Below are 11,189 nucleotides of genomic sequence, written 5' to 3'. Positions count from 1 at the left end.
CGGAGAGCCCCCGGGCCGGGCCTCCGTTTCCTCCCAAAGGAACGTGGCGCCCGCACCGCGCGGCCTCCCGGGACGCGGACTCACCGCTGAGAGAGGCTCCGGGGCGGGGACCCCAACAAGGACTCCAGCGCCGGCAGCGCCCTCAGCCTTCCCTGGGGGAGGGGGACGGGAGCGTCAGCTTTAAAGACAAACACCCGCCTCAGGGGGAACCGCCACCTTCCCCTCCACAGCCGCTTCCGCGCCTGCAAGGAACTGCGCATGCGCCTCCCTGCGGGGTGGGCGGGGCTAGAGCCTGAGCTGATCCATTCTGCTTTGGGGGGGGGGACTAGCTAGAAGAGCAGGTCGCAAGCACAGAGGGAAGGAGGGGCGGGCGCAAGGGGGCAGCCTAGACTTTCGTTTGCACAGCTCATGCACAGCTGGGGGCTGAGGGCTGATGCTCCCAGAGGGAACGTAAGTACTGCCCTGCCCTAACCCACTGGTGAAATCTGCTCCCTGGAATCTGAAAGATAAGACAGAGGTGGAAAACCAGGACTACAGGCTTTATTAGAGGAGAAGGACCTGCCGGGCTGTCTCGCAAGGGGAGGAGAGCACCTCCAGGGATGGGCACACCTTTTGAGGGGCGGAATGGGAAGTGGTGGGGGCTTAGTGTACTCGGCGGACACTGATTGGTGGCTTACTGCATTGACCATATAGGACAAGGGCTTAGGGTATCTGGCAGGTGTAGATTGGTGGTCCAATGTATAGTCCATATAAGGTACAGTGGGGCCTTGACTTAGAACTGTCCCGACTAACGAGTTTTTTGAGATACCAGCTGTGTCTCCGCGGATTTTTTGCTTTGAGTTGACAGAGTAATTTGAGTTAACGAGCTCCTTAATGAGCTCGGTCTCAGAACGAATTAAACTCGTAAGTCAAAGCCCCACTGTACACGGTTAGTCACTCAGGTATTTCCGGCCTTCAGGTTAGATCATACTCTGCCCACCAGTTGGGGATAAAGGGAGGTTCTATCTATCAGACTCCCTTGACCAAATTCTGCCTCCCCGCCTCCTGACCAAGGCATGCACCACACCCTGACCCTACAGCGCATACTTCTACCCTAAAGGAAACCTGGTCACACCCTCAGGGCTGACACCAACACCTGGGTCTCCAGCTGGGGTGAGAGAATGCAATGCAATTTCCTAGTCTCACCATGTCTCTGGGCCTGGCTCCTGTAGGTGGCACCAAACAGGAGGGAATCAGGGGAATTCACACAGAAGTTTCCCAGCTCCCAGAGGCTGTGCTTAGAGCTACTGGCTGGTCTGCCCTTCAGCTGCAGGTGTCCCAGGGAGGTGTCTTTCTCAAGATCTTCACAAGCCGGGAACGCATTCTTACAGTGAAGTTACAAAGAATTCAAAAGTGGGGCCGATTGAGTTTGAAACCAGAAACTTCCTGACTCCAATTTCCCCAGAGTCATTAAAACCTCAGTGAGGAAGCGGGAGGAGGAAGGGCAGCCTGCTCTCTCAGCCCTTGTGTCTCCCCACTGAAGGAGAGGCAGCTTGTATTAAGGAAGTCAGCCATCTCAGCGGGTAATTATCAGTACAGTGTCTTATTCAACCATCCAGGCCCCTGACCTCAACTGCTCCTTGCCTTCCCTTTTTCTTTTCCCTTGGATAACAGTTCATTCTAGCATTCCCTCCCACTTTCACTGCAATAAAATCTCAACCACTCATCTGCCACACCTTATAAAAAAAGAGAGAGAGAAGATGGAAGTGGGTTATATGAAATTGATTGGTGATAGATTAGAGAGGTGGGGGAGAGAGAGGCAGGTGAGGAAACTTCGAGGAGTGGATGAAAAGTAAAATGATTGATACATGTCTTTTATATAAGTGTACACACCTTAATTAACAGTGAACAATTAACATAATAACAGGAGGGTTTACAGTTTCCCCCTAGTGCAATGGTTGTGTCCTGAGGGCTCTCGAAAAGGGGGAGTTACCCTGATATTCCAAAGGAATGTTATCCTGGCTGCAAAAGACAATAGACAGCCTTAGATAAGGATTCCCTCTTTTTAAGCAAAATTCTTGCATAGGACCTGACTACCTCCTATAAACTGCTTTTAAAAAGATTTTCATTTCAGACCATCCTTTCTGGTTACTTTAGGTCTCTGACTTTGAAAGACTGACATGCAGGCCTTCAATGAGTTTGGTAAGCTAGCAGGTGTCCCCTTTTCATGCACACATTCCCTTTAGGATAATCAACCCAAAGGAAGTACTGAGGAGCCAACTTTCTGTAGGATAATGATGTGCCCTGGTACTGAGAAGGCTCAGTCTTAGTTTTTCTTCATAAATAATGGACCATTGGGGTTGGAGAAAGACTGTGTAACCTTGGATGGCAGTCAAGGCCAGTTTTTTTTTTTTTTAGTAAAGTGAAAATACTGTAAATGGGAGGCAGTCAAGTCTTATGGGCCTCTATTAAGTATAACAAGCAATTTTTTAAAATAGATTTTTGTTGGTTTCAGAGAGGAAAGAAGAGGGAAAGGTGGGTCAGCTGTCTCCTGCATGCCCCTCCCTGGGGATGGAGCCCACAACCCTGGCATGTGCACCAACCTAGAATGGAACCCTCACCTGCCAGTTCCTAGGACTATGTTCAATAAGTAAGCAACACTGGTACGGCACAAGAGATTAAATTTGTTATTATGATTCAGGTTTTGTTTTACTTATTATATATTGTGTTTAGTATGTTTTCTTATAGTTTAAGGGCATATAATATACCTTCAGTAATAATAATAGCTGTGATACATATATGTTAGCTTGACAAAATCCTATTATTATTATTAATTACTGCTACTGTTAGCAGTAACATTAATTAGATAGGCCACACCAGTGTTTTCGGATGGCTGACTATTTATGATGTTTGGGCTGTTCATTTTTTTTAAAATATATTTTTATTGACTTCAGAGTGGAAGGAAGGAGAGATAGAAACGTCAATGATGAGAGAGAATCACTGACTGGCTGCCTTCTACATGGCCCCCACTGGGGATCGAGCCTGCAACCCGGGTATGTGCTGTTGACCAGAATCGAACCTGGGACCCTTCAGTCCTCAGGCCGATGCTCTTTCCACTTATCCAAACCGGCTAGGGTGGCAGTTCATTTTTGAAAAGTCTATTTTCTATTGTAGAGGAGGGAAGTGTAAGAAACAGACACAGATGTCCAACCATGGGTAGGCAACTGATAACATAAGATACCTTCCAACACTGGGAGAGAAATTTTAATTAATATATTTTCAACAGAATATATTGATAATAAGTTGTGATATTTGAAGTCTTTGTGTTCTGGGAGTACATTGTCAAATGAATGTTATTAATTTAGTAGTCTCTATAATCTCATTAAAGAGCCATCCTATCTAATAGACAAACATGGTAATTGACCATACCTTCGCTGTGCCTCCCATTGGCTAATCAGCACAATATGCAAATTAGCCACCAACAAAGATGATGGCTAATTTGCATGCCGCAGGTAGGGCGGGACAGCGTGAACCACCAGCGCACCGCCATCCAAGGCAGGCTGGCTATTAACCGCCAACGAAGATGGCAGCTAATTTGCATACTGCAGGCAGGGTGGGACAGCGTGAGCCACCAGCGCGCCGCCATCCAGAGCAGGCTGGCCCCAGAAGCCGCCTGATATGGTAGTAACTCTATCAGTAAGCACTCTGAAAGTCAGTGGCATAAATGTACCAATTAAAAGAGATTATGAGGGTGAATCTAAAACAAAATCCACTTTAAATATAAAGACACATATAGATTAAAAGAAAGGAATTAAGCTGCAGTCTGTTTTGCTAAGTGGATAGAGCATTTGGCATGGACTGAAGGGTCCCAGGTTTGATTCCAGTCAACGGCATGTACCTCAGTTGCTGGATTGATCCCCAATCCCTATCAAAGCACGTACAGGAGGCAACCAATCAATGTGTCTCTCCCTTTCCCTTCACTCTCTCTAAAATTCAATGGAAAAATATCCTTGGGTGAAGATTAACAAAAACAAAGTAAATGGATTAAGTAACATTAAAGAGACTATAAGAAAAACATATTCCAAATTATGTTAGTTGTATAATGGTTATGTTTAAATTATTAACACCTAAGAAATTGGGTGAAGGGTACACATAATATGCTGTAGTATTTTATAGGGGTTTTTCTTACATGTATGAGATTATTTCATATTAAAATATTGAAAAATTAAAAATTAATAAAATATTAATTGAAATGTATATGCATTACATGAAAAATCTCCTAATTGCTTCTAGCATAATTTATTAAATTGTGCTAAAATTTACAAGGGTGCAATTAAAAAACATCTTAATTCTAAATGATGTAATACAAAATATATAATAGTTATAAGCACTTATCTGAAAATAAAATTTTAAAGAAGTGAATTTAAAGAAGGGATTAGCCAAAGAAAATATATGCACAACCCATGGACACAGACAACAGTATGGTGATGGCCAGAGAGAAGTGGGGGGCAAGAGCTGGGTAGAGGGGGCAAAAGGGGGGAAATAGGGACATCCTATATAATAATACTAAAAGGCTAATATGCACATTGACTGAATGGCAGAATAACCAGTTGCTATGATGCGCACTGGCCAACAGGGGACAGACACTCAGTGCAGGAGCTGGCCCTTGGTGGACAATGCACTTGCATATGAGGAGTGTCAGTCAGCCAGAAGGAGCCTCTCCCACCTTCGTGGCAGCACTAACAATGTCCAACTAACGGTTTAGGCCTGATCCCTTGGGGGCCTAAGCCTTTAGTCGGATATCCCCCAAGGGCTCCCTGACTGCCAGAAGGATGTCTGACTGCAAGCGTACGCCTGTTCCACCGGGGAGTGGGCCTAAGTTGACAGGTGGACATCCCCCAAGGGGTTCTGGACTGTGAATGGGAGCAGGCCGGGCTGAGGGACCCTCCTCTCTGAGTGCACAAATTTTTGTGCACCAGGCCTCTAGTTAATAATAATGTAGAATGTCTCCTTCCACTTTTTCTTCTAAAACAAATTTCTGGGGAATGATAAACTATTTACATGCTAACTTCACTAAAAGGCAGAACTTCCACATGGGTCAGCTAACTCTGAGCACAGTTATCCTCATGCCTACTGTATGTCCACTGTCCAAAATTAGTGCTCTCACCAGAGCAAAATTCTCTGAAGAGTAATATATTTGGGGCCCAAAGGTAGAGATGAAATAAGTTTTTTGCCAACCCTTTACTTTCATCTGATATGGGTCTCATTTAGAGAGCGTAAGTATGGGTATCGTTCTCATATCCATTCAGCTACCCTGTGTTTTCTGGTTGAAGCAGTTAACTCATTTATATTGTAAGTGATTATTAACTATAGGTATATAGTTATTGGCATTTTTAAATTAATTAACACAGTCCTAGCTGGAGACTTTAGCTTCCCATTGACATCAATGGATAGATCTGCCAGAAAAAAAGTCAATACAAAAAATTGGTCTTAAATGACTCACTAGACAAGATGGATTTGATAAGTTTATAGCAGAGATTATCAAACAGTGTCACACTGGCAAACTGGTGTGCTGCGAGAATTTTTAGAACAAGAAACACCTGTCTATGTAGTCAATAGCACAAACTACATTTCCGATAGATTGTCGAATAAAATGTGACAAAGGCCAACACAGTAATAGCTGTGTGGTGTGCATGAGTCAAAATCAGACATTTTTTGGACAGGTTGGCAAAATACATATTTTGGTGCACCTCTGAATTTCAGTAATTACTCCATTTGTGCCAAGAGATTAAAACATGTTGAAATCTCTCACTCAGAGCCTTTCACCCCAAAGCAGAATATGCATTCTGGACAAGATGAAGACAAAACGCCCTCTTAACCCTGAAACAATGTCTGCTTCATCTATTTACCTAATGACCATGTGAAATATAAATCTTTTGTATCTTTTCCACCAATACACAGCCTCAATATTACTCACTACAGTACCATAAAATGGAACTCTTGTCTAGGTGACATCAAATTCCTATCAATGATCTGGATCCAACAGTTTGTCCCGAATAAAACTATAAAGCCCCCAGTCCAGATAGAGACCTAGAGACAACATAACAGGAGATTCTTTTTTTTAAAAAAATATATTTTATTGATTTTTTACAGAGAGGAAGAGAGAGGGATAGAGAGCTAGAAACATCGATAGGAGAGAAACATCGATAAGCTGCCTCCTGCATATCTCCCCCTGGGGATGTGCCCGCAACCCAGGTACATGCCCTTGACCGGAATCGAACCCGGGACCTTTCAGTCCGCAGGCCGACGCTCCATCCACTGAGCCAAACCGGTTTTGGCAACAGGAGATTCTTATACGTATTAATGCTCCATGGGAATGTCAGGAAGTAGAGAAGAAGAGTATCCAATATCCAGTTTCTTTAATCATTGTGTGATCCTTTGGGTTGGCCCATGCAAAGCATCTGATATTACCAGCTTGTACAAATTTACAAGACACTGGAGAAGGAATGAATGTGGCGCTTTCATTTCAATTACTGCTATCCTGCTGTCCCTGGGACTTACAGTCACGGCTAGGAAATCACTGCGGGGACAATTAACGCTTCTATGAATATAACTGTGGACATGCTGTCAATATACAAGTATATTTTTTAATATACTTCTATTTAAAAAATTTTTTTCAACCTCAAATCTGCCATGGTCTCTGGGATTCTCTTGGAAGAATGACCAATAGCCAGCAAAATTTAAGTAATTGACAATAAACTCTGTTTAACAAGGGCTGAATCCATCCCAGGAAAGAAAGTAATGAGGTAACACTGAGAAATTCTTTTTTAAAAATAAATCATTATTGTTCAGAACATTAAAGTTGTTCCTCTTTTTTCCCCCCATAACTCCCCTCTACCCAGTTCCCACCCCACCCTCTGCCCTTACCCGCCCCCACTGTCCTCATCCATAGGTGTACGATTTTTGTCTAGTCTCTTCCCCCAGGCCCCACATCCCTTTCCTCCTGAGAATTGTCAGTCCAGTCCCTTTCTATGTCCCTGATTCTATTATATTCACCAGTTTACTATGTTCCTGAGATTTTTTATCCACTTCATTTTTAGACTCACTTGTTCATATGTAATTGTTGTTCATAATTTTAATCTTTACCTTTTTTCTTCTTCCTCTTCTTAAAGAATACCTTTCAGCATGTCATATAATACTGGTTTGGTGGTGATGAACTCCTTTAGTTTTTTCTTATCAGTGAAGCTCTTTATCTGACCTTCAATTCTGAATGATAGCTTTGCTGTATAAAGTAATCTTGGTTGTAGGTTTCTCTTCTTCTGGCACCCCTATAATTCGGATATTCGTACGCTTGAAGTTGTAGCAGAGTCTCCTTACACTATCTTGATATTTCTGGATTCTTTTTGCTTTTCCGGTTGGGTTTTTTTTTTGCTTTTTTTTGCTTCTTCACATTTCAACTCTTTGACTTGATTCTTGGGATCCTCTTGTCTGCTGTTGGATCTCTGTATATTACTCTTTATTTCAGTCAGTGTATGCTTAATTTCTAGTTGGTCCTTTTTCATATCCTCAGGTTCTCTCCAGTATGAACTCTGTTATGCGGACTAAATTCTGGGGAGCATCTAGACTTTGCCATATTCTCAACATTTATAAAGCTTCTCTCCAGTATGAACTTTCTGATGCGTAGTAAGTTCTGAGGGTATTCTAAAGGCTTTGCCACATTCTCCACATTTATAAGGCTTCTCTCCAGTATGAACTCTTTGATGCCTAGTACGGTGTGAGGACGTTGTAAAGGCTTTGGCACATTCTCTGCATTTATAAGGCTTCTCTCCAGTATGAACTCTTTTATGTGCAGTAAGTTCTGAGGACCTTCTAAAGACTTTGCCACATTCTCCACATTTATAAGGCTTCTCTCCCGTATGAACTCTCTGATGTGTAGTGAGGTGTGAGTACCATCTATAGGCTTTGCCACATTCTCCACACTTATAAGGCTTCTCACCAGTATGAACTCTCTGATGAGTAGTGAGGTGTGAGTACGATCTATAGGCTTTGCCACACTCTCCACATTTTTGAGGCTCCTCTCCAGTATGAACTCTCTGATGCCTAGTAAGGTGTGAAGACCTTGTAAAGGCTTTGCCACATTCTCTACATTTATAAGGCTTCTCTCCAGTATGAACTCTCTTATGCAGAGTAAGTTCTGAGGACCTTCTAAAGACTTTGCCACATTCTACACATTTATAAGGCTTCTTTCCAGTATGAACTCTCTGATGCGTAGTAAGCTGTGAGGACCATCTATAGGCTTTGCCACATTCTGCACATTTAAAAGGCTTCTCTCCAGTAGGAACTCTCTGATGCATAGTAAGGTGTGAGGATCTTGTAAAGGCTTTGCCCCATTCTCTGCCTTTATAAGGCTTCTCTCCAGTATGAACTCTCTTATGCAGAGTAAGTTCTGAGGACCATCTAAAGACTTGGCCACATTCTACACATTTATAAGGCCTCTCTCCGGTATGAAATCTCTGATGCCTAGTAAGGTGTGAGGACCATCTATAGGCTCTGCCACATTGTCCACATTTATAAGGCTTCTCTCCAGTATGAATTTTCTGATTTAGAATACAACCTGAAGACCAATTAGATATTTTACCAGAATCCTTACATTTATAAGGTTTTTCTCCATTATGGATTTTTTCCATTTTATTTAGATTGAATATTTGACTGGACATTCTACCACAAGGATTCCAGTTGTCAGCCTCCTCCGTGGTATGAATATTCTCTTCTTCAGTGTAATTTGAATACTGCTGAAAAGACTGGACACATTTACTTCCTATGTGTGTCTTCTCCACAATAGGAATAACCTGATGTACATTGTGATTGGACATTTGGTCAATGACTTTTCCACTTTTATAATGGTCCTCTGCAAGTGCCCTTCTCCACTGATGATTAAGATATGACTCTTGCTTAAAATTTTTCCAATGTTCAATCCATTGATAACTGCTCTCTCCATTATATGTACTCTAGTGACAATGGGAGATAGAAAGGCCTTTAGTGACAGTTATAACTTCATTAAACTTGTACACTTGTTCCATAAGAAACATTATGTGATACTCTTTAAACCAAGAGGGTTGTATAGAAAAACCTTTCCTAGTTTATTAAAATTATAAACAAAATATAAATACAAAACATTGTCGGAGAAGAATGAATCCCTGTTTAAAAGACTGCCAAATTGCCCTAGCTGGTTTGGTTCAGTGGATAGAGCGTTGGCTTGCAGACTGAAGGGTCCCGGGTTCGATTCTGGTCAAGGGCATGTACCTTGGTTGTGGGCATGTCCACAATGGGGAGTGTGCAGGAGGCAACTGATCAGTGTTTCTAGCTCTTTATCCTTCTCCCTTCCTCCCTCTAAAAAATCATTAATATATTTAAAAATAAATAAATAAATAAATCTAATCTAATAATTGACAAACATGGTAATTAACCATACCTCTGCTACACTTCCCATTGGCTAATCAGCAGAATATGCAAATTAACCTACCCAAGATGGCAGCCGGCAGCTATGCGGCTGAAGCGAGCAGGAGGCTTGCTTGCTAGTGATGGAGGAAGCCAAGGTTCCCCACCTGCCACAGCCCGGCTCTAAGCTCCAAAAGCAAAATTTCGATTTTAGAAGCTAAACAAACCCCAGATACCTGCTTTCAGCAGGCCCTGGCCTCAGAGCTGGAGCGGCAACAAAGTTTCAATTATAGAAGGTAAATAAATCCCTACATAAAAAGAAAAAGAAAAAAAGGAGAGGCTGGAAACTTCCATCGCCATCTTGGCCAGCCTGAAAATAGCCCACAGCCCCTTATGCAGACTGGCCAGACACCCCAGTGAAGACCTCACCCTAAAGAGGGTGCAAGCAGCCTGAAAATAGCCATCAGTCCTTCATCAAGGCTGGCCAGGCACCCCAGTGGGGACCGCCACTCTGAAGGGGGTGTGACCAGCTGGAAACAGCCATCAGCCCGTCACCCAGACTGGCTTGGCACCCAAGCGGGACCCCCACCCTGTCTGGGACACACTTCAGGGCAAACTAGCCGGCCCCCACCTGTGCAACATGCCTCTATCCTATATAGTAAAAGGGTAATACGCAAACTGACCCTAACAGCAGAAAGACTGGGAATGACTGGTCACTATGACACACACTGACCACCAGGGGGCAGACGTTCAATGCAGGAGCTGCCCTCTGGTGGTCAGTGAGTTCCCACATGGAGGAGCTCCGTGCAGTCACAAGCCAGGCTGCCGGCTGCCAGTATAGCAGTGGTGGTGGGAGCCTCTCCTGCCTCCTCAGCAGCGCTAAGGATGTCCGACTGCAGCTTAGGCCTGCTGCCTGCTGGCAAGTGAACATCCCCTGAGGGCTGCCGTGCTGCCACAGGGATGACTGATTGCCAGCTCAGGTCCAATCTCTGGAGGAACAGGCCTAAGCCAGCAGGTGGTCATCCCCCGAGGGGTCCCAGAATGCGAGAGGGTACAGCACGGGCTGAGGGACCCCACCACCCTAGTGCAGAAAATTTTGTGCACGGGGCCTCTAGTAAATAAAAAAGACTGCCAAATTGCCCAGCAAGCATGGCTCATTGGTTGAGCTTCAATGTATGATCAAGATGGTCATGGTTCCATTCCGGGTGAGGGCACAAACCCTGGGTTCAGAATCGGTCCCCTGTATGAGGAATGCAGGAGGCAGCCAGGAAATAATTCTTTCTCATCATTGATGTTTGCCTTTCTCTCTTCCTCTATGTTCCTATCTAAAATCAATAAAAATATATTTTCTAATAAAAAAATAATAAAATACCTAGCCTAATTGGCTCAGTGGATAGAGCATTATCCTGAGTAATGCAGGAACCCAGGTTCAATTTCAGTCAAGGGCACATGCTCTGGTTTCCGGTTTAATCCTCACATGGGGCATACAGGAGTCAGCTGATCAATGATTGTTTCTTATCAATGACGTTTCTCTCGCTCTCTCCCTCTCACTACTTCTCTGAGTTTAATAAAAATATACTTAAAAGTAATAAGCCCTGGATGTTTTGGTTCAGATGATAAGAGCATCGGCCTGCGGACTGGGGGATCCCAGGTTCGATTCCGGTCAGGGCACGTACCTTGGTTTGCAGACACATCCCCAATAGGGAGCGTGCAGGAGGCAGCTGATCGATGTTTCTCTCTCATCGATGTTCGTAACTATCTAGCCCTCTCCC

The 11,189-nt window shown here is 43.7% G+C and overlaps 2 protein-coding genes across 2 annotated transcripts in view; both read right to left on the bottom strand.

Moving 5' to 3' along the window:
- The window catches only part of LOC102762283 (zinc finger protein 501), a 29,599-nt gene that overhangs the window by 17,774 nt on the left and 636 nt on the right, over window positions 1-11,189 (bottom strand). Inside the window, 1 exon segment of the mRNA XM_015568638.1 lies at window positions 85-152. The gene's annotated coding sequence lies outside the window, so the exon portion shown is untranslated.
- The window catches only part of LOC102761997 (zinc finger protein 347-like), a 20,061-nt gene continuing 16,415 nt past the window's right edge, over window positions 7,544-11,189 (bottom strand). Inside the window, exon 4 of the mRNA XM_015568639.1 lies at window positions 7,544-8,987. Within this exon, the coding sequence (XP_015424125.1) occupies window positions 7,617-8,987 (1,371 nt within the window). The 3' untranslated portion in view covers window positions 7,544-7,616. The remainder of the gene's footprint in view (window positions 8,988-11,189) is intronic.

The sequence above is a fragment of the Myotis davidii genome, unplaced genomic scaffold, assembly GCF_000327345.1.
Source record: "Myotis davidii unplaced genomic scaffold, ASM32734v1 scaffold965, whole genome shotgun sequence".
NCBI lineage: Eukaryota > Metazoa > Chordata > Mammalia > Chiroptera > Vespertilionidae > Myotis > Myotis davidii.
The sequence above is the reverse complement of the archived record's forward strand: the minus strand, read 5'-3'. Positions and strand labels throughout refer to the sequence as shown.